We start from the raw sequence: 24,885 nt of genomic DNA on the forward strand, positions 1-24,885 counted from the left end.
AAATGCAGGGATGTTTTGAGAGACAAAGAAGGCCACTACGTACTAATAAAAGGGGCAATTCAGCAAGAAGAAATAACAATCGTAAATGTCTATGCACCCAATCAAGGTGCCACAAAATACATGAGAGAAACACTGGCAAAACTAAAGGAAGCAATTGATGTTTCTACAATAATTGTGGGAGACTTCAACACATCACTCTCTCCTATAGATAGATCAACCAGACAGAAGACCAATAAGGAAATTGAAAACCTAAACAATCTGATAAATGAATTAGATTTAACAGACATATACAGGACATTACATCCCAAATCACCAGGATACACATACTTTTCTAGTGCTCATGGAACTTTCTCCAGAATAGATCATATGCTGGGACATAAAACAAGCCTCAATAAATTTAAAAAGATTGAAATTATTCAAAGCACATTCTCTGACCACAGTGGAATACAATTAGAAGTCAATAACCATCAGAGACTTAGAAAATTCACAAATACCTGGAGGTTAAACAACACACTCCTAAACAATCAGTGGGTTAAAGAAGAAATAGCAAGAGAAATTGTTAAATATATAGAGACGAATGAAAATGAGAACACAACATACCAAAACCTATGGGATGCAGCAAAAGCAGTGCTAAGGGGGAAATTTATAGCACTAAACGCATATATTAAAAAGGAAGAAAGAGCCAAAATCAAAGAACTAATGGATCAACTGAAGAAGCTAGAAAATGAACAGCAAACCAATCCTAAACCAAGTACAAGAAAAGAAATAACAAGGATTAAAGCAGAAATAAATGACATAGAGAACAAAAAAACAATAGAGAGGATAAATATCACCAAAAGTTGGTTCTTTGAGAAGATCAACAAGATTGACAAGCCCCTAGCTAGACTGACAAAATCAAAAAGAGAGAAGACCCACATAAACAAAATAATGAATGAAAAAGGTGACATAACTGCAGATCCTGAAGAAATTAAAAAAATTATAAGAGGATACTATGAACAACTGTATGGCAACAAACTGGATAATGTAGAGGAAATGGACAATTTCCTGGAAACATATGAACAACCTAGACTGACCAGAGAATAAATAGAAGACCTCAACCAACCCATCACAAGCAAAGAGATCCAATCAGTCATCAAAAATCTTCCCACAAATAAATGCCCAGGGCCAGATGGCTTCACAGGGGAATTCTACCAAACTTTCCAGAAAGAACTGACACCAATCTTACTCAAACTCTTTCAAAACATTGAAGAAAATGGAACTCTACCTAACTCATTTTATGAAGCTAACATCAATCTAATACCAAAACCAGGCAAAGATGTTACAAAAAAGGAAAACTACCGGCCAATCTCCCTAATGAATATAGATGCAAAAATCCTCAACAAAATACTTGCAAATCGAATCCAAAGACACATTAAAAAAATCATACACCATGACCAAGTGGGGTTTATTCCAGGCATGCAAGGATGGTTCAACATAAGAAAATCAATCAATGTATTACAACACATTAACAAGTCAAAAGGGAAAAATCAATTGATCATCTCAATAGATGCTGAAAAAGCATTTGACAAAATCCAACATCCGTTTTTGATAAAAACGCTTCAAAAGGTAGGAATTGAGGGAAACTTCCTCAACATGATAAAGAGCATATATGAAAAACCCACAGCCAGCATAGTACTCAATGGTGAGAGACTGAAAGCGTTCCCTCTAAGATCAGGAACAAGACAAGGATGCCCGCTGTCACCACTGTTATTCAACATTGTGCTGGAAGTGCTAGCCAGGGCAATCCGGCAAGACAAAGAAATAAAAGGCATCCAAATTGGAAAAGAAGAAGTAAAACTGTCATTGTTTGCAGATGATATGATCTTATATCTAGAAAACCCTGAGAAATCGACGATACAGCTACTAGAGCTAATAAACAAATTTAGCAAAGTAGCGGGATACAAGGTTAATGCACATAAGTCCGTAATGTTTCTATATGCTAGAAATGAACAAACTGAAGAGACACTCAGCAAAAAGATACCATTTTCAATAGCAACTAAAAAAATCAAGTACCTAGGAATAAACTTAACCAAAGATGTAAAAGACCTATACAAAGAAAACTACATAACTCTACTAAAAGAAATAGAAGGGGACCTTAAAAGATGGAAAAATATTCCATGTTCATGGATAGGAAGACTAAATGTCATTAAGATGTCAATTCTACCCAAACTCATCTACAGATTCAATGCAATCCCAATCAAAATTCCAACAACCTACTTTGCAGACTTGGAAAAGCTAGTTATCAAATTTATTTGGAAAGGGAAGATGCCTCGAATTGCTAAAGACACTCTAAAAAAGAAAAACGAAGTGGGAGGACTTACACTCCCTGACTTTGAAGCTTATTATAAAGCCACAGTTGCCAAAACAGCATGGTACTGGCACAAAGATAGACATATAGATCAATGGAATCGAATTGAGAATTCGGAGATAGACCCTCAGATCTATGGCCGACTGATCTTTGATAAGGCCCCCAAAGTCACTGAACTGAGTCATAATGGTCTTTTCAACAAATGGGTCTGGGAGAGTTGGATATCCATATCCAAAAGAATGAAAGAGGACCCCTACCTCACCCCCTACACAAACATTAACTCAAAATGGACCAAAGATCTCAATATAAAAGAAAGTACCATAAAACTCCTAGAAGATAATGTAGGAAAACATCTTCAAGACCTTGTATTAGGCGGCCACTTCCTAGACTTTACACCCAAAGCACAAGCAACAAAAGAGAAAATAGATAAATGGGAACTCCTCAAGCTTAGAAGTTTCTGCACCTCAAAGGAATTTCTCAAAAAGGTAAAGAGGCAGCCAACTCAATGGGAAAAAATTTTTGGAAACCATGTATCTGACAAAAGACTGATATCTTGCATATATAAAGAAATCCTACAACTCAATGACAATAGTACAGACAGCCCAATTATAAAATGGGCAAAAGATATGAAAAGACAGTTCTCTGAAGAGGAAATACAAATGGCCAAGAAACACATGAAAAAATGTTCAGCTTCACTAGCTATTAGAGAGATGCAAATTAAGACCACAATGAGATACCATCTAACACCGGTTAGAATGGCTGCCATTAAACAAACAGGAAACTACAAATGCTGGAGGGGATGTGGAGAAATTGGGACTCTTATTCACTGTTGGTGGGACTGTATAATGGTTCAGCCACTCTGGAAGTCAGTCTGGCAGTTCCTTAGAAAACTAGATATAGAGTTACCATTCGATCCAGCGATTGCACTTCTCGGTATATACCCGGAAGATTGGAAAGCAGTGACACGAACAGATATCTGCACGCCAATGTTCATAGCAGCATTATTCACAATTGCCAAAAGATGGAAACAACCCAAATGTCCTTCAACAGATGAGTGGATAAATAAAATGTGGTATATACACACGATGGAATACTACGCAGCAGTAAGAAGGAACGATCTCGTGAAACATATGACAACATGGATGAACCTTGAAGACATAATGCTAAGCGAAATAAGCCAGGCACAAAAAGAGAAATATTATATGCTACCGCTAATGTGAACTTTGAAAAATGTAAAACAAATGGCTTATAATGTAGAATGTAGGGGAACTAGCAATAGAGAGCAATTAAGGAAGGGGGAACAATAATCCAAGAAGAACAGATAAGCTATTTAACGTTCTGGGGATGCCCAGGAATGACTATGGTCTGTGAATTTCTGATGGATATAGTAGGAGCAAGTTCACAGAAAAGTTGCTATATTAGGTAACTTTCTTGGGGTAAAGTAGGAACATGTTGGAAGTTAAGCAGTTATCTTAGGTTAGTTGTCTTTTTCTTACTCCCTTGTTATGGTCTCTTTGAAATGTTCTTTTATTGTATGTTTGTTTTCTTTTTAACTTTTTTTTCATACAGTTGATTTAAAAAAGAAGGGAAAGTTAAAAAAAAAAAAAAAGGAAAAAAAAAAGATGTAGTGCCCCCTTGAGGAGCCTGTGGAGAATGCAGGCGTATTCACCTACCCCACCTCGATGGTTGCTAACATGACCACAGACATAGGGGACTGGTGGTTTGATGGGTTCAGCCCTCTACCACAGGTTTTACCCTTGGGAAGACGGTTGCTGCAAAGGAGAGGCTAGGCCTCCCTATGGTTGTGCCTAAGAGCCTCCTCCCGAATGCCTCTTTGTTGCTCAGATGTGGCCCTGTCTCTCTAGCTAAGCCAACTTGAAAGGTGAAACCACTGCCCTCCCCACTACGTGGGATCAGACACCCAGGGGAGTGAATCTCCCTGGCAACGTGGAATATGACTCCCGGGGAGGAATGTAGACCCGGCATCGTGGGACGGAGAACATCTTCTTGACCAAAAGGGGGATGTGAAAGGAAATGAAATAAGCTTCAGTGGCAGAGAGAATCCAAAAGGAGCCGAGAGGTCACTCTGGTGGGCACTCTTACGCACACTTTAGACAACCCTTTTTAGGTTCTAAAGAATTGGGGTAGCTGGTGGTGGATACCTGAAACTATCAAACTACAACCCAGAACCCATGAATCTCGAAGACAGTTGTATAAAAATGTAGCTTATGAGGGGTGACAAGGGGATTGGGAAAGCCATAAGGACCACACTCCACTTTGTCTAGTTATGGATGGATGAGTAGAAAAATAGGGGAAGGAAACAAACAGACAAAGGTACCCAGTGTTCTTTTTTACTTCAATTGCTCTTTTTCACTCTAATTATTATTCTTGTTATTCTTGTGTGTGTGCTAATGAAGGTGTCAGGGATTGATTTGGGTGATGAATGTACAACTATGTAATGGTACTGTGAACAATCGAAAGTACGATTTGTTTTGTATGACTGCGTGGTATACGAATGTATCTCAATAAAATGAAGATTTAAAAAAAAAAAAAAAAAAAGACATAATGCTGAGCAAAATAAGCCAGGCACAAAAAGAGAGATATTGTATGTTACCACTAATGTGAATTCTGTGAAAAATGTACAATGTTTTATACTGTAGAATGTAGGGGACCTAGAGATACCAATTAGTGGAGGGGGAATGATAATCTAATAAGAACAGATAAACTATGGAGGGTAATCTCAATGTTATGGGAATGCTCAGGAATGATTATGGTTTGTAAACTTTCTTGGATATAGTAAGATCAAGTTGGAAGCAATAGAGTTATTTTAGGTTTTTTTTTTCTCTTATTCCTTTGTTTTCTTAGGGGTTGTTAATTTTCTTGGGGTATGGAAGGAACATATTGGAAGCAATGTAGTTATTTTAGATTATTTGTTTTTCTTACTCCTCTGTTTGGACATGGTTTATTAATTTTCTTGGGGTATGGTAGGAACATATTGGAAGCAAAGTAGTTATTTTAGGTTATTTGTTTTCCTTAATCCATTGCTTTGTTTGAAATGTTGTGGGGTTTTTTTGGTTGTTGTTTGCCTGTTTGTTTTTAATTTTTTGATAAACAAAGTTAAAAAATTGAAAAAAAATCAGTAGAAAAATGGGAGTAAAAACTAAATGACAAATAGGGTGGGATGGGGGGATGGTTTGGGTATTCTCTTTTCACTTTTATTTTTTATTCTTATTCTGATTCTTTCTGATGTAAGGAAAATGTTCAGAAATAGATTGTGGTGATGAACGCATAACTATATGATCATACTGTGAACAGTTGATTGTATACCATGGATGACTGTATGGTTTGTGAATATGTTTCAATAAAACTGAATTTAAAAAAAAAAAAAAAAAAAAAAAAAAAAGACAAAGCAGCAGCCTAAAATCCCTCTGAATTACAAAGAGGCCCAGAGGAGTGAGGACCCAGTCTGTCCATCTAAAGTCTAGAGAGATAAGCAGGAACTAGAGATGGAGGAAGTGAGAATAGGACTGAAAACAGGGATTAATAATAAAAGGTCTGTCTATGAACACCTACCTCCCTCCCTCAATCTGAGCATGGAGGACAGATATAACTTAGCTTTTACTTTTAGGCCAAAATCCTGATAACAGAATATCCATTCAGGAAAGAGGACAAAAAGGAAAACAAATGTACTTTCACAACACTGGAGGAAATCTCCAACAGCTTTCTTAAATATAAACAGGCAAAAAAGGTTCACAAACTATTTGAGAATCAGCAACATAAAAAAAGGAAAACCAAAATACAAAATTCAAACTGATAAACTAACCCCAGAGGAAAAAGAGATAATTTGGAGAATGAAAGAAAAAAAAATTTTAATGTCAATTACTATATCCAGATACCTACAAGACAATATTAAACCCTTATATAAAAAAGGAATAACCAGAAAACAATCAAGCAAAAAAGGGCTCTTAAAGATTAAAAGATGATTATCAAAACTGAATAAAGGAATTAGAAATAAAAGATCAGAATGTAATTAAGGAAATCTCTCAGAATATCACACAAAAAGACAGAAGTGGATAATATGAAAGGAAAGATAAGACACATGCAAGATCAATTCAGAAGACCCAAGATTACAACTAGAGTGCAAGAAAAAAGAGATCAGAGACTGTGGAGTGACCTTAGCTTAGACCTTCCCAGATATCACATTAAAAGCACAGCCAACAGAAGGAAAAACAGATAAACTGGACTTCATCAAAATTAAAAACTCTTAGGCTTCAAAGAACATAAAGAAAAAAATGAAAAAACAGCCCACAGAATGGGGGAAATATTTGCAAATCATGAATCTGATAGGAGTCTTTGCATCAAAATAATTATATAAAAATTCTTACAATCCAATAAAAAAAAACAAAGAATCCAATTTAAAAATGAATAAAGGATCCGAATAGACTTTTTTTCAAAGAAAACAGAAATGGCCAAGTACATGAAAAAATGCTCAACATCATTAGGCATCAGGGAAATGCAAATCAAAACCATAATGAAATGACATTTCAAACCACAGACAGGTCAAAAAGAGACAATAACAAGTGTTGACAAGGATATGAAGAAATTAGAACCTCCCCCATACAGTACTTTGGAAATGTAAAATGGTTCAGCCACTTTGGAAAACAATCTGGCAGTTCCTCAAATTACTAAACATAGAGTTATCACAGGATCCAGCAATTTCACTCCTAGGTAGTTACCCAAGATAAAAGAAATATGTCCACACACAAACTAGTTCTTAGCAGCATTATGCATAATAGTCAAAAAAGTAGAATCCAAATATCCATCAATTGAGGATGAATAGATAAATAAAATGTTATATACATGCAATTGATTATTTATTCAGACATAAAAAGAAATGAAGGGGGAGGTGATGATTAACTCAGGGGAGAAACCTGACAAACACTACTTCAACCAGGTGCTCAAGGTCAACATCAACAGTCAGAAGTTATGTTGATAGTATGCACCCTTGATACAATGTAATGAAAATGACACTTTACCTCTGTGCTCTTCCTTCCAAAAATCCATAACTCCAGTGTAATCATAAGAAAAACATCAAACAAATTCCTATAAAGGGCATCCTACAATAAACCCAACCAGTACTTCTCAAAATTCTCAAGGTCATCAAAAACAAGGAAAGTCTTAGAAATTGTCACAGCCATGAAAAGCACAAGGAGACACAATAATTAAATGTGGTATTTTGGATGGCAGTCTTGAACAAAAAAAGGATATTGGGTAAAAACTAAGGAAATCTGAATAAACTATGGATTTTAGTTAATAATGTATGAGTATTGCTTCATTAACTGTAACAAATGTAGTACACTAATACAAGATATTAATAATAGGGAAATCTGTAAGGGGGAGAAGGGATAACATGGGGACTCCCTATACTAACTACTCAATTTCTCTGCAAATCTAAAACTGCTCTAAAAAATAAACTCTATTAATAAAAATATAAAAAGCATCCATACAAAATAAAAAATAAAACAAAACATGATTTTAAAAATTGAAAGTGGGGGTGGGGCAAGAAGGTGGCATAGAGAGGTGTGGAATTTATTACATTACAGAGTGGAATTTACCATAGAATAACTAGTAAATAGCCAGGAACAACTAGTAAATAGTCTAGAGCAACTGTTGGGGGACATCAGTGACTGCTCACACATTGCACACCAGTCAGGAATGGGTGGAAGAGCTGAGATCACAGCATAAAGTAAGTAAAAACTGTGGCCCGGTGGCCCTCTCCCCAGCACGTCAAGCTGAGTTGAAAAACTTCACTGTGAGAGAAAGAAGCAGTTCCTGTCGGGAGCAGGGAGGGAGGGCTCACTCAAGCTGCAAATGCGGTTTTAATTTAACAAGTTTGGACTATTGAATACAACATATAAGCACAGATAGGCCCTAAGCAAACAGGAATCTGTGGTTCCTCCTGGCAGAGAGGAGGCAGGGCTGAAGGAAAAAAAAAAAAAAACATACATTCACACACACACACATAACTAAATAAAAACAGAGGCTTTGGAGATGGCTAAGCTCAGAGCACTGGATAACAGCTGTGTCCCCAAAAAAGGGGCACAGAGAGAACTGGGTACAAACTCCAGTCAACCAGCAAAACTGAGGGGTTGGAGATTGGCTCTGAAAAGGGGATTTTGCTCTTTTTTCCATTTTTTTTTCTCTCATTCTAAACAGCTCATTAGAGAAAACCTCAGGCATTTTCAATTGGCAGCAGCTGACCCAGGCAAGGGAGGAGTTAACAGAGTCAGAGAGACAAAGGGGGAATTCAAATGTAGAAGAGAACTCCCTGGGGGGTGTATCCTCCCTAAGAAAAGGGGGGCAGGGTCCAGCTCAAGTGCTGACCCTTCCTCAGGGAACTCAGACCCCAGGGCCTGGGGGAAAACAAACAAAGAAACCAGAAACAACTTAAGCTTGGCTTCTGACACCCCTAGCCCCTGAATTAAAGGGAACACACCTCTTTATGCTGGTGGGGAGCTGTGGGCTGACAAGCACCACCTGCTGGGCAGGATAGGCTAAGCACAAAGTCTAGAGGCCTCACAGGAAAGTCTGACAACCTGCTCCTCAGGGAAACTAGATACTGATTACATCTTCCTCCTGAAACCTGGGCCTATCTGCTCTGGGAAAATCTGATTGGGGTAACCACAGAAACCAGATGCCTAGACAACAAAAGATTTCAGGTCACCTTAGGAAAAACAAAGATATGGCCCAAAGGAACAGACTTACACTTAACTGAGATACAGGAATTGAAACAACTAATTATTAACCAAACAAATCTCCTAAATCAATCCAAAAATCAAATCAGAGTTAAGGGAAGATATGACAAAAGAGATGAAGGCTATAAAGAAGACATTAGACAAACATAAGGAAGAAATCGAAAGTGTGAAAAAAATAATTGGCATAACTTACAGGAATGAAAGGCACAATACAAGAGATAAAAAACACAATGGAGACATACAATAGCAGATTTAAAGAGGCAGAAGAAAAGATTCATGAACTGGAGGCCAGGACATCTGATATATTCCACACAAAAGAGCAGATAGGGAAAAGAATGGAAAAACATGAGTAGCATCTTAGGGAATTGAATGACAACATGAAGTGCATGAATGTACATGTCATAGGTGTCCCAGAAGGAGAAGAGAAGGCAAAAGGGGCAGAAACAATAATGGAGGAAATAATCAATGAAAATTTCCCATCTCCTATGCAAGACATAAAATTACAGATCCAAGAAGTGCAGCAGGCCCAAACAGAATAGATCCCAATAGATCTATGCCAAAACACTTAATAATCAGATTACCAAATGTCAAAGACAAAGAGAGAATTCTGAATGCAGCAAGAGAAAAGCAATTCATCACATACAAGGGAAGCTCAATAAGACTATGTGCCGATTTCTCAGTAGAAACCATGGAAGTGAGAAGGCAGTGGTATGATATATTTAAGATACTGAAGGAGAGGAACTACCAACCAAGGATTCTATATCTGGTGAAGCTGTCCTTCAAAAATGACGGAGAGTTTAAAATATTCTCAGATAGACACTGAGAGAGTTTGTGAACAAGATACCTGCTCTACAGGAAATACTACAGGGAACACTACAGATAGATAGGAAAAAGATAGGAGAGAGAGGTTTGGAGCAGAATATTGAGTGACAGTTACACAATAATGTAAGTACACTGAACAAAGATGACTGTGAGTAAGGTTGAGGGAGGAAGGTTAGGGGCAGGTTGGACAACAGGGGGAAGGATAGAAGATAAAGACTGGGACTGTATAACTTAGTGAAACCTAGAGTGGTCAATGATTGTGATTAAATGTACAAATATGTTTTTACATGAGGGAGAACAAATGAATGTCAACTTTGCAAGATGTTAAAAGTGAGGTGGTATTGGAGAAAAAAAATACAATCAATGCAAACTAGCATTCATTGTTAACGATAACATCATAATATGCTTCCACTAATTGTAACAAAGGCAATATGCCAAAGCTAAATGTCTATAAAAGGGAGATATAATGGAGGGGTATGGGATTCTTGGTGTCGGTGGTGGTGTCTGACTTTTTTATTGTATTTTATTTAAATTTTTTCTTTTATTACTTTTTAGTTGTCACCTTTTTTTATTTTTCTTTTTTCTTTTTACTTTTTTTGCCTCTTCGTTTTTCTTTGTGGAAGAAATAGAAATGTCCTTATATAGATAGTGTTGGTAAATACATAACTATGTGATTATACAGGGAACCAGTGATTGTTTATTTAGGATGGAATATATGGTATACAAATAAAACCATCTAAAAAACAAACAGAGGGATACAAGTGCTGGAGAAAATGTGGAGAAAGGGATGCACCTAATCACCGCTGGTGGGGAAGTAGAATGGTGCAGCCCATCTGGAGGGCAGTGTGGTGGTTCCACAGGACACTAAGCATGGGATTGCCATATGGTCCTGCAACTTCATTATTGAGTATATAGTTGGAAGAACTGAAAAGAGGGACATGAAAGGACATTTGCACAGTGGGGTTTATGGTGTCAGTATTCACGATTTGCACTGGATGGAGGTGACCTAAGGGTATGTTGACTGATGAGTGGAATGGCAATCTAGGAGTGGAATATTGAACTGCTACAAGAAGGAGTGAAGTTATGAGGTGAGTGGTCATTGAGGACGGTATGTTGAGTGAAATAAACCAGAAATGAAAAGAAAAATGTCATAATGCCTCACTAATATGGACTAAATATAATGAGCAAATTCTGAGAATTGAGTCTGAGAGCTTAGGTTATCAGGGGAAGGCTTATTGTAAAGGTTCCTAGACAGCAGTTACATCTATCCCTGAGCTGTAATGGTTATTTCTACACTCTGAGATGCTAAGCTCTTTGTGTATAAACTGGTCAGTCCCTGGAACTTTGGGTATCTGTGTGACACTTGAGACTCAGAGCCAGAGTCTGGCAGCTATGAATGTCCACATTACCCCATACAGCAAACGTTAAAGAGTCTGAAAAAACAGATCAGACTTCAATTAGAGATATGAACGAAATGGACTTGGTTAGGACTAAGGTAAATCAGACTGAAGGGTAAAGGATGATATTGATAGCATTTTTGAAGCTTCAGCTACTGTGTGGGATCAGAGGAAGAGATGTTTATTAGGTACAAGATCTATATTTTTTGTAACACATTTTATAATTTGACTTGTATAGTCAGTTTATTCAAACAACATAATTACATGAAGTGCTGATTGGAGAGTGAAGTCTGGTTGGTTTGTGCAGGTTGGTGTGAAGCCCCAATACATTCCAGAACAATTCTGGCAGAGAATGAAGATGTATTTGCAAAGCCCCCTTGAGGGACTGGGGGAAAATGTGGAAATATTAAATTTCCCCACCTGGGGTAGTAATGATATTCTCACAAGCATTGGGGGCTACCAAATCAGAAGGCCGAGCCCTCGACCTTGGGGCTTACCCTTATGAAGTTTGTCACTACAAGGGAGAAGCTAAGCCTACTTTAAACGGTGCCTAAGAGTCACTCCCAGAGAACCTCTTTTGTTGCTCATATGTGGCCTCTCTCTCGAAGCCATCTCTGCAGGTAAACTCACTGCCCTCCTCCCTACGTGGGACATGACTCCCAGGGATGTGGAATGCCCTGGCAACATGGGACATGACTCGCGGTGATAAGCTTGGCGCTGGTATTATGGGATTGAGAAAACCTTCTTGGACCAAAAGGGGGTAGAGAAATCAAACAAAATAAAGTTTCGGGGGCTGAGGGATCTCAAATAGAGTCAAGAGGTCATTCTGGAGGTTATTCTTATGCATTATATAAATATCCCTTTTTAATATATTGGAATAGCTGGAAGGAAATACCTGAAACTGTTGAAATGCAACCCAGTAGCCTTGATTCTTGAAGACAATTGTACAACTATATAGCTTACACTGTGTGACTATGTGATTATGAAACCTTTGTGGCTCCAACTCCCTTTACACAGTGTATGGACAGATGAATAGAAAAATGAGGACAAAAAGTAAAGGAATAATAGGGAGGGATGTGGGGGGATGAGATGTTTTGGGTGTTCTTTTCCACTTTAACTTTTACTCTTATTCTTTTTTGTGTATGGTAATGAAAATGTTCAAAAACTGAGTGTGGTGATGAATGCACAACTATATAATGGTGCTGGGAACAACTGATTGTACAACGGGGATGACTATATGATATGTGAATATATCTTAATAAAATTAAATTCAAAAAAAACCTGAAAGTACTTACATGTTACAACATAGAAGAACATAGAAAATACTATGCTAAGTGGAAGAAACCAGTCACAAAAGACCACACAGGGTTAGGGTTAGGGTTAGGGTTGAGTCCTTTTCTAGGGTTAGGGTTAGGGTTAGGGTATGAGTCCTTTTCTAAGAAATATCAAGAATAGGCAAATATATGGAAACAAAAAGTAAATTAGTAGTTGTCAGAGGCTGAAGGGTATGGGAGTATAAGGGTTGAGTGGAAATAGTGAGTGACTGCCAAAGGGGGTTATTTTTTATTTTTGTGATGATGAATATGTACTACAGTGGATTGTGGTGATGGTTGTACAACACTGTGAATGTACTAAAAACCACTTAATTGCACACTTTAAATGGGTATGTGAATTATATCTCAATAAATCTGTTATAAAAATAATAGAATTTCTCAGAGCTAAGGTGGGAAGTAAGTCTTCATGTAAAAAGGATCCACCAAGTGCCTAGCACAAGAAGTGAAACTGTATCAACACCATAAGTAAGTAAATAGGGAAGAAAGGAAATCTCTTCCTTATAGTACAAATCCAGTTAATAAATGTGGAAGGAATGAGGGAAATAGAAAACCACCATATGGCAATCACCACAGTATTAACTGTTTCAGGCAAGAATAACCAACGGATGCTAAAATTAGTGGATTAATGGGGAAAGTATAATTAAAAAACAGTCTCAAGGTATCTCCCCACAAAATGCTTATTAATTACAAAGGTTAAATAGTAACTTTATAAGAGAGTGACCTCCTTAACCAAGTGATTTAAGTTAACATCATCAGTCACAAAACATATTGGCATGCTGTATCTCCGATAGGATGCTCTAAGGGCCCAACCTCACTTCTGAGGTACTCCTGCCCAAAACGCATAACCTGAACTTAATTATGAAGAAACATAAGAAAATCCCACATTAATGCTTCAGGTATGTTAGCCTTAACTCTCTAACTTAAAAATAGGTCTCTTGTGGTTGGAAATCATACTGCACATTCATTATGCAACTCTCAATTGTCTGAGAAAGTACTGAGTAAAGAGTAGGCACCTAATCACTATCAGTCCTTGAAGCGCCACTTTTATGTAAATGTGATCCTGAGCAATTCATTTAATCCCTTGGAATCTAACTTTTCCTCTCTATAAGTTATTGATACTATGCCTACTTCACTGGGTGGTTCTAAGAAACAAATGAGATAATACATATAAAGATGCTTTTTAAAACCATAGAGCAATGTGCCAATGGAAGCCATTGTTATCAATTCTTCATTTCATATAAGGACAAAATAATTTCAAAAATACTGTTAAGCAGTTTTAGCTCACCTTGGAAATCAGAGTCAGCCTGTGTTAAAATACCCAAGAAACCTCCTAAAAGATTTTTCACGGTTCCCTGAAGATTAAAAAACAAGACATAAGAAATTAAATTTCTTATCTCACAAAAGCATGAAGCAACTGTAATGTTTTAGTAAATTATTTGATGGGGTCTACTGTATATACATATATATAAAGATTGAAGAATAACAGGAAAACATATAGGATTATACATAATTTTCATTTTATTTTTAATACTATTTTTACATTTTCTGATTTTTCAAAACAATGGGCATCTGTTAAAATTAAATACAATTTTTTAAATGTTACCCCATTCTCATAATACTAGGACTAATCACTAAACAATGGCCACACTAATGTTTTTATGTTTTACTTTAGAGAACTAGGAATTAAAAGATTTTGGAATGTCACTTCTAGGTAACCACAAATAACGCATTATAAAAGGTAAGTTAATCATTTCAAATAATTTTCAGACAAGTTGGGGTACAAATATGGAGATGGGGAAGTGATTTATATAAATTACATTTAACTAAATGCATCTCTTACCTGTTGCATGAGCAGAGAAACATTCTTTTCTTTCTGTCTGATGATTTTCATAAGACTCTCAAAGACATGGGCAAGCACATCAAGTTTGGCTTTACTAGCAGAAAGTAAATTTAATTCCAGCATACAAATCTCAGGATATATTATTTCCCCTTGAGGGAGGTTTTCAAGTAAGTAATTTGGACAGCTTGATGCACTGGAACCTTCTGCTTCGGGCTTTAAGTCTACCCCTGAAAAGGAAAAAGAAGAGATTATTTTTATCCCCTGCACATGGAATAAATAGTTCAAAACTTATCATCATTTAGAAGATCTAGTGGTAAAGTTGCTATTTATAAGAAGCTGTTAATAAAACCTCTTCCTGGAACAAGACTTTTGATTACGACATACCTCCAGAATAATCCAATCCTATGGATATTTTGAAGATTAATGAGTAGCTTTAGAAGTAATTTTGATCTTCAATAAAATTACAAATACTATCAACAGTAACTTTTATAGACATGATGTAGACAATACATGCCTCTGACCCAAACAGAAAAAAATAACATACTAAACTTTCTGATCCCAAGATATCTAAAATACAGGGTTGTTCAATTTGCCTGTCTATATCTCTGTGAAAACAGTACATTTGGCTATTGGTTGGATGAATTCTACATAGATTTTTTTTATTTTTTTATTTTTTGTAAGTGAGAAACAGATAACTGCCTCACCAAATATTACATTCTGGAAATTTTTTTATGCTCTTAATAGAGACTGCTAAATTCTTTAAAAAATGTTCATTTGGTTAAAAAGGTTATAAATTTCTACCTAAGACAGAATTCTTTAAATTGGGATCTAGTTAGCAAACTCATAAAAAGGAGAAATTACACCATTATAAAATTATATCTGTTCTATGATAAAACCAACTTATCATTAAACCATATTTTTTCAAAAAGCATCTGTTGTGGGTCCATAAGGCCCTTTAAGAAAGAAATAAATGATTATTCCCATTCACTCAGATGGGAAAGAGAAGATAGAGTTTGGCAAAGATAAACTATTGTGAAACTTAGTGAAGACTAACAGCACTGGGACATTCACTAGGCCAGCATAAAAAGATGGAGCCTTCCCACATATCTCTTGGGTCTCATCAGTCTGTCTTTTTCCATTCTATCCAAGCTTTAAACACTGAGACAAATGATCATACAAGATGCTAATGTTCTATCCTAAGGCAAAGTTGGCCAGTGGTAAACAAAGAAGAAACCTATGCTGTAGCATCCTTGGTTATCACAGAAACATGTCTGCATTCATTCTCCTATTTAGTCTTTATAGCGAACTGGCTGAAATGCTCTTCTTGCCAATGTTTGTCTGGCTCACTCTTTTTTCATTCATTTAGGCCTCAATGTAAATATCACCTCTTCAGAGAGGACTTCCTTGACTACCAAATCACTATCATATCATCCTGTTTTATATTCTTCATACTGTTTATTTCTAGTATTTATTGTTTCTCTTCCCCACTAGAATTTACAGTATATGAAAAGAGGGCTTTGTCCTTCATTGCTGTCTTCTTAGGTACTCAGCCAATATTTGTGATAACAAAATATATTTCATTATTTTAAACTGCACATATGAATGTAAGAGTTTGTTGTGAAGATCAAATAAGATAATACAAACACAATGTTTAAATTGTAAGGCAGTATAGAATTCTAAATGGTCTTATTATGAAACATTTTGCTAATTATATAACAATCTGACTTGGAAATCCAACCATGAACACTTCAGTGATATTTTACCATCATCTCGGGTTTCGCTATCTTCAGGATTGCTTTCACTATCTGCCTCATAACCTTCTTCTTCAACCAAAAGTTTAAAACTACAACACTGAGAGTCCTCAGCTTCTTCTGAAAAATCACCAGGCTGGGATGACAATTCTTCCTCAGATTGATGACTCTATAATATCAATATAATTCAAAAGCAAAAGTTGTAACATTTGCTCATTTTTAATAGAATACTTACTACTCAAAAGTCATTTTAAGAATATCATAAATATTTTCTTTGAGAAAAAAATCTTAGTAATAAATATTATACATTATAAATTATGAAATTCACTTGGAAAATTTTCCTAAAACCACTTAGACAACTTGATTACCACCTCAAAAAAAGGGGGGTTTCTAACAGGTTAAGCTATAAGTAATTTCAGTTTTACTGAAAAATAAATCTAAGAGATTGCATTTTAGTTATACAATAGCAATGATTAAAAACCACAATGATGTGAAATTATATTCACGCTATTCAATTCAAATAAGTATTTTTATATATTTGTTCATGGTAAAAGGTTTTTTTATAAGGATTTTTATAAATAAAACATTTTCTAAATTAGATAATCAGAGAAGGAATGAAAAATTTTCAAAGGAATTAAAGATTTCAGAATGCAATTGTCCATCTAAAGCATCTCAGATATCCAGAGTTCCTGCATTCACACTCTGTGTAATATATTGTGGCTTGAAATTTTCCTTTTCTTAGAAAAATACTACTACTATGTTCATTTTAGAAAACATTTTCACATAAAGGAGCTCAGAGTACTCTATTGCTATGACATCAATAAAAGGCAGAATAAAGTAGGTATCTTTAACATTTTACAGTAAACCAACTGACTCAGCAATATTATGAAGGCATTACTAGCTATTTCAGTAAGTTTTTAAGTTATGACAAAGAGAAATGTAAAATATTATAATCAAAGACTATAAAGCATCATATATATGTATATGGCATTAAAAGAGAAGTTATATAAAGATAAAGGACAGTTGACAATTAAAGGTAAAGGAAACTTGAAAGGAGAAAGAAATGAATTAAATATGCATCACGACTTCGGGAAAAAAATCAAAATAATTCTTTCAGGAAAAAAGTGTCAACACAAACAACAAGAAAACTATGATTGTTATTTTCTATGAGAGTATTAGTTCTTTTATTTGAGGGGTTTAAAATTAAAGTGAGTAGAGAGTTCTGGAAATCTTAGGTGCATCAATATAGGACCAGATAAGATAGCTTAGTCATCCTTATGCTGAATTATCATTTTATAAACTATCAGTTATATGTAAGACTTTTCAAATCAAAGAATATATTTCTGTCTTACTGGGAGTCATTCTTCAGTAAGTTTCCAGATTAGATGAAGAAAAACATGTCATGTCGTTCTCTTACTGAATCTTTTTTTTTTTTATAAGATACGGTACTGACTAAATACTATCCATCCCAGATGATGGAGATATGACCCATCAAACTCACCTGACGAAATCCTGGTCCATATGTTCTAATTGCGTTCATCTGTATCCGAGTCCCATCCACCCACTTCCGCCTTTGCTAGTCATACCCAAAAAACAAAACTGAGGTTTACTCGCTCCATTACCCCATAAGTTACTCTTACCTTCTCAGTCATAGCATCATTATGTTCAAAATCTGGTGAATGATTCCCCAGGGCAACTCGAAGCAGGGCATCAAATAAAGGTTTTGCTAATTCTGTTTCAATCACCTTTGATTGGGAAAGATGGTCCCTCATTTCAAACAATATATTTTCCACAGACAAGTTCTAAGGTAAAATAAAAGAGACTAAGAATATTAACATGCTTTAAAAAAAAAAACTACACAATGACAAAATAAATTATAAGTTAATATTTAGTTAAAAAGAAAACTAGAACATTTATTTGCAGTTGATATGAAAGTAAAATGACTACAAATATCTAACTGTTAAAATATTAACATTTTTAGTTAAAAAATACTCATTTCATTTGCTTTTGACTTTCAATGTATTGTACACAGATAAATAAAACTGACTATAAAAACAATTGTATCACGAAAAAATCATTCCTTGAAATTTCAGACTTTTGATTAACCGTCTCTAGATTTTACAAATTCCTTATTCTTAGAAGTTCCTTACGACTATTCTAATCCTTTTATTTCCCTCCCTTCTTTATTCCTCCCCTCCTATCCTTGAAGGAAGTGCTTGCTACTCGCCTAAATCCCTATGCCAGATGATGAGACCATAAAGATGGATAAGAAACTGAGTTCTCCCTTAAAAAAATTCTCAGTACGGTGTGAGAAACATACATATAGACAAGATATGCTGTCTGTAATACTAGAGCTAAAAACAAAGTACTCTGAGAAAAGGGAGGAGGTGTCTGAGAGACCTGTAAAAAGTGTCTCAGAAAAGGGAACGTATGAGATGGACAGTGTAAAACAAATAGGAGACAGCAGGCATAAAAATAGAGAGAAGACATCAGGAAGAAGACATGGACAAAAGTACAGAAGTAATGCCAAAGAATGGTGCTGAAAACCTGTCAGCTCAGTATGGCTGACTGCAGCACAGTGACGGATGGCAGGAAATTATGCTAAACAAGAAAGTAGAAGCAAGAGTGTGAAGGTCTTTATCAGCTATGTAAAGGAGTATGGATTTTAATTGTGGGCAATGTGGAAGCATCATGATTCTCTAGACAGGAGGCTGGAACTAGAGTAGGGAGAGCCTGCTGGCAGATAAAACAGTTATGGGTGAGTTAAAAAGTATAGAAGGGGTCTGCCATATTTGAAGATTCCTTAGAAGTAGGACCCAAGACTGGGGAATCCTGTGCAAGTGATCTATTGTTGAGAAGTATTCTCGGGAAAAACCTTAAGGGTATGAGGGAACCAGAATAAGTCAGAGGAAGAAGCTAAGCAAAGATCTGGTTTCAAGAAAATTGTAGTCCCAGCTTAATCCCACGGGAAGCTCTGGAACCTGAACTGCACTGCAGAGACTGCCCCCTAGCTACTCCCCTCAGAGCCACATCCATAGTCATTGGCTATGGGCACCTTTTCCATGCATCTCTAGGTGAGGTGTCTCTCAACAACAAAGAGAAATCCTCCATAGATAGATGCAGAGGTGAGCCCTTAGCAGCAAGCATCTGCAGCAGCTGGCAGGTGGGTCCATCAGCTTGGTAAAGGGGATCTGGACTGGGCACCCACTAACATCTCACCAAGACTGTAAACTTTGAACTTTAACAATATCCATTCTTACTCATCTGATACTTACTGCATTATCTAATGCTCTTTAGGGTTGGTAATTTTTTCATGTGGGGGTTTACATTCTAAATCAAACTATAAGCTTTTGAGGGCAAAATTAGGTCATGTACTACTCTGTGTTTTCCAGTTTCTGGTACTGTGCTAAGCATACAGGAGCTTCTCAAAACTTAAAATCTTTGGGAAAACAGAACAATAATAAAAACTAATTTTTAAAGTTAGAACTTTAAAAATACATATTACACAATAGCTGGACTAAAGATAAGTTATTACCTGATTAGGTAATTCTAAATCCATCTTTTGTTGACTCGTTCTGGCGCTATGAAGACAAATGGCCAGAAGGGCTTCCAAAAGTCGTATGCTCTCAAGTGAGGACTCACTTTCTTGACTCATAGGTACCTTTGCTTCCTCGGGAGCAGCTTCAGTAGCCAAAATTTGTTCCACATTTCCAGAAGAAATATGCTGTGACTCTAATTTACCTAAACTGTCAGCCCTCTTTTTTAGGCTAGCCAGTTCTGATGGAGTGGGGTCACTTTTTACAGTCAAGGACAATAAACCTTCCTTCATGGTTATCTCACATTGAGAAGTTTTCTTTAAATCTTGGTTTTCATTTACACTTACATCTCCCTCCTTTTTTTCTTGTCCTTCTTCATGACTTCTGAATAGTTTTTCTATTATCATAAATATTAATTTATGGCACACTCGGAAACCCCCAAGCCTATAAAACTGTTTCTGGACGACTGAATTCAACATGTAGATCCAACGACACATTGACCAAATGTCTGCAGCTTGGTGCATATGTTTGGGTGAAGGTAAGGCAAGGCTCTCAAGAGATAAACATGGCAGCATATGACTCAAAGGCTCACTTGCAGTACTGTCATAGCCAGAAGTATCTTCTGAGTCATTGGCAGAATCCCTATCAGATTCTGCTTCTTTACTTACACATAAAAACGCCACACAGAGGAATAGGTTTATCGTGTTGATATGAACATTCTGGTTAATGGTCTTCCGTTTCTTTGGATAAGCTTCTTTGAGTCTGGCATAAAATTTGCTGAGACTCTGAGGAGATTCTGAATATACTTGCTGGTTATGACAAGAAGTACCTACATTTAAAGATGACGACTCCTTCTGCTCAATGTCTATCCCATTAATACCTGAAATTGAAGCATCTTTCTGTTGCACCCCTAGGCTGATTATCAAAGTTTCAAATGCTTTTAGGGAATGATGTCGAATACCATCTAAGTAATTCAATTCAATTATTTGATTTACTCCATTATAACTTAGAAACAAATCTCTTATTACCCTGTGAAAGAAAAAAAAAGAGTGAAAAATTTTATATATAGAAATGACTTTTATAAATAGGTAAATAGACTATTTAAATACATCATTACTGCATGTGGTATATGCTAAACACTACCTAATTTGATTCATCAATTATCTGGCTAAAGTTCTTAATTGGATTATGACCAGGACCTCAACTTATTTTCCAGTTACACTCACATCCTTCTCCAAACACTGCACATACGGCTACTATAGTATTTAAAAAGAAAAGATAACATATATCTCAAATTAAACAAAGCAATCCAGGGATGAATATTTTTCTCAAGTTCTATATAAATTCTAAACGTAGTAATTACCACTACACTAGAAGCAGACACCCTGATAGCAGGCAGCACAGGTTTGTTCATTTGTTCATCTACTTAGTGGTTCATTGAGAACTTTTTGTTTGTTTGAAAGCTGCACCTAATAATACAGGGAAAGAACCAAATTACAGAGCTGATGATTTTGAGCTTTGTGTCTTGTTGAATCTCAGGTTGAGACTCACGGGTCTAGATCATTGGAATCCTGGCAACTAGTTTAATATAAATCAGATCAGTTCAGTGGTTCTCAACCCTTATTCTGCAAAGATCCAGATTGTTCACACATATGCCATGGAGTTATAAAACTTTCAAATCAAATTCAGTTCCACTTAAAGAAATGACAGAAATTTAAAAAAAAAATCAGTTGTAAGGCAATGGTTTAACATCAATATTAGTTCTGAAGTAGTTGTATTAAGATAGACAAATAATGTCACTAATGAAAATGATGATAGATGTTACATTTTAACATACGTTTTTAAAATGGCATTTGCATTCATTTGAAAGGTCAGACTACTTACTGGAAGCAATTTTATTTACAAAATTATATTTTAAATGTACCAGATTTGAGTCACAAAATTTGAAAAACTAATTGACAGGATCAGAGATAATATCAGTTTTCTTCTTTTTGCTTATTTGTTTTTTTTCTAATTTTTTACAAGTACTGCTTAAAATATAAATATGATATTTAATAAATAATAATCCCCTTAATTTCATTGCCTCAATAATTATCACTTTATGAATGTGCACATTTTACACAGTGGTAAACAAGTGTACCAGATTTTTAATTTTCCATTTTCTACCCACAAAATATTATAAACATTTTCTGATGTTCCAACATAATCTTCGAAACCATTATTTTTAATGGCTAATAGTCCAAGAAATAAACATAAAATAATTTACTTAAACTTGCTCCTGCTGTTGGATATCTGTTACTTCCTTTTTTTCCACAGAAGTATATTTAAAACATATTTTTGTCACTAAGAAATTAAAATCAATGATGCTATCTTCTCTTCTATAGCCACCCTAGTAAAAATAAATATTTTGAAAAATCTAACATAAGAGGGGAGCTTTTTGTTGTTATTGTTGTTGTTAAACTAAAATTAAATCCTAGGAAAGAACAAAGGAAAAAAAAAAAAAACAGTACCACTAATGATGAGGTCCTGGAGTTACCAGGTTTAGAAGTTCAAATACATACACTTTATCACACATTCAAAAACACCGAACAAGGAAAAACATAGATACACACACACACATACATATATACAAACCTGGATTTAAGCAGGGTAGGCAGCGTTTTTAAATAAACCTGAAGTACTTCCTGAGGCAAACACTGGCTCTGCTGGCTACATACATGAGTTGGAGCTGAAGTAATGTTTAGGCGCTGACAATAATGTGCTAATTCAACTCCTCTCTGGAGCACAGGAATAAATATGTAGGTATACAATTTCCACTGAACAACTACATTGCCTTTCTGGATTAAACCGCAAATGTGATTTGCAATTTGTATACTACGTAATCGGTCTTCCTCAAAAACAAAGTTCTGATAAGCTTCTAAAGCATCCCATTTCCACAGCAAGTCCTCAGATCCACTGCTGGGCAGGATTCCTTGAAATCTATAAGAAGGACTGGATGAACTTGATGAAGGTTCAGCATCACATGAGTTTCCCTGCAGTGTCTCTTCCAACTTGGCTAGCTGATCATAGTCGACGGTACAAACATTGCAAGCTGCTTTGTTAATTTTTTGTGATATCTCTGCTCCTCCTAACTGATCCAAAATTAGTTTGTTAAGGATATTCAATATATGCTGCCGATAATTTTTCAGTGCAGGCAATTTAAAAGCATGGAGCAAAGGGATAATTACAGATTTGGGGTCCATGCAACAGCATATTCCAACATTATGAATACCTGATAGAATCTGGACACAAGTACTGCTCAAGGAAGCCTGCTGTAATAAGCGTAAACACTGATGAGTGCACACTGCGATGCAACAGCACCGTTCAGGATAATAAACATCTCCATCTGCAGTCTCTTCAAATGGGTTTTTGGAAACTTGGTTTTTAAAAGCTGAAACCAGAAGACCTGAGAGATCTCTGTGGTGATGCATAAAGTGAGAAAATTCACATCGTCTGTGCCTTTTTCTGGTACACATTGAATGATGAAGTTGCTCTGATTTCACTTTTTTGACAGTGCTGATTATTTTCATCACACTATTTATTAGGGCTCTCAAATGATCAGAGGCCTCAGTAGGAACTCCATCTCTTAAAACCAGCCATTCCATTTGAAGAACTGCTGTTTCAAATAAATTAAATCCATGATGCTGAATGAATTCTTGAACCAAATCCATGGCTTGACTGAAGTAGAAGGGATTTGAAGCTGCACTTTGAAGACAACAGATCAGAATCTGTAGTGCCCCTTCCAGAAGCTCAGGCAAAAGAAGGGCTCTATGACGATACTTTGAAAACACAAAATCATCCTCAACCTCCTGCAGTGTTTTCTTTTGCCTTGGTGCAAAAGGATCAGGCTGCTTTTCTAGGCAAGTTCTAATTTTTAAAGCTGCCCTAAGTAATTCAATTAAATTTTTTCTAAGACTTTCTGGCATCATCTCAGCCACACTAATATCTACTGACATAAGATGCAGCACTGTTCGAAACAGCATCCGCTGAATCAAAGCCACTGGCTCTTCAGTCCAACCTGCAGAAACCATTTGACTCTCTAAATTGTCACTTAGATTACAATAGTCCCCAAAGCCTGCTAGGAATTCAGTCAGTGTGGGCACTACACTGGCTGCTAAAGCAGAATTATGATTCAAGGTAATGTCAAACTTAGAAACCTTTTCTAACAAAGATAATAAAACATGACATAAATCAAATGGAGAATTGTTCATGTTACTGATAATAGACAAGGCAGCTGGCTCACTTAAAATGTCAGTGTTTGATTCCTGTCTTGGAATAATCTCTCTGGAATTTTCTAAAGTCATGGTATCAGGATGAGTCTCTTCTTTGGTTAAGTGGTCAACTTGAGCTGTAAGGTGGTCTTCTTTAGGAGACTGTGTTACGAAATGCTGCAGCAGATGGGGCCTTCTGCGCTTATTCATTGCTATACTTTTTTCATCTGAATTGGCTTCCGAATCTGAAGTGGAGAGGGGTGTCTTTGTTGCATCTCTTATAGAATAGCGGTGGGCAATTTTACGCTGTCTCCTGCTTTTTCGAAAAATGTTTACTTTTGCAGAAACCTGACCAGATTGGGTACTTCCTTTCAAATATAATTTTTCCTGAGTAGATCTTTGTGAATTTGAGTACTTTTCTTTGGTCAGGATTATATCAGCTGAGAACGGTAGATTAAAATCTAATGAAAGAAAGAAAGAAAGCTTAGAATACCTCAATATGTTTTAGAACCCAATTTGTATAGGTGATTGCCCTCTTATGTATCACTCACTTTGGGAGTTTAAACTCAGTATATATTTTTACTTGAAGGTCAACTTCCTTTAGCTATGTTTTATGTCTGTGGGTCAACTTTCTCCTATACTATCCTTCTCACTCTAAACACCAGGTGGCGTTAGTTCAAAGAATACAAATTGATTTTGAAAAGAACTAAGGAAAACAGAATCAAGAAAGTAAATCTGATTTAAAATCATATATTGCCTTCTAACACTGATGTATGAAACACTTTAGATTATCTGGTATTTAGAACTACTGTTCACACCATTTTAAAAATCTCTTTCAATAGTGCAGCACAGT

The 24,885-nt window shown here is 36.0% G+C and overlaps 1 protein-coding gene across 8 annotated transcripts in view; it reads right to left on the reverse strand.

The window, feature by feature from the left end:
- The window catches only part of LYST (lysosomal trafficking regulator), a 237,139-nt gene that overhangs the window by 169,286 nt on the left and 42,968 nt on the right, over nt 1-24,885 (reverse strand). For all 8 annotated transcript variants that reach the window (XR_005214557.1, XR_005214559.1, XM_037821569.1 and 5 more), the window contains exons 5-10: nt 22,417-24,493; nt 19,782-20,811; nt 17,887-18,048; nt 16,259-16,415; nt 14,496-14,722; nt 13,941-14,007 (exon numbers count right to left, since the gene is read on the reverse strand). Coding sequence is in view for 6 of the 8 variants with exons in the window: in XM_037821569.1 (XP_037677497.1) it covers nt 13,941-14,007; nt 14,496-14,722; nt 16,259-16,415; nt 17,887-18,048; nt 19,782-20,811; nt 22,417-24,493 (3,720 nt within the window). In the remaining 2 variants the exon portion in view is untranslated. The remainder of the gene's footprint in view (nt 1-13,940; nt 14,008-14,495; nt 14,723-16,258; nt 16,416-17,886; nt 18,049-19,781; nt 20,812-22,416; nt 24,494-24,885) is intronic.

This window comes from Choloepus didactylus, chromosome 2 (assembly GCF_015220235.1).
Source record: "Choloepus didactylus isolate mChoDid1 chromosome 2, mChoDid1.pri, whole genome shotgun sequence".
In the NCBI taxonomy this organism is placed as follows: Eukaryota; Metazoa; Chordata; class Mammalia; order Pilosa; family Megalonychidae; genus Choloepus; species Choloepus didactylus.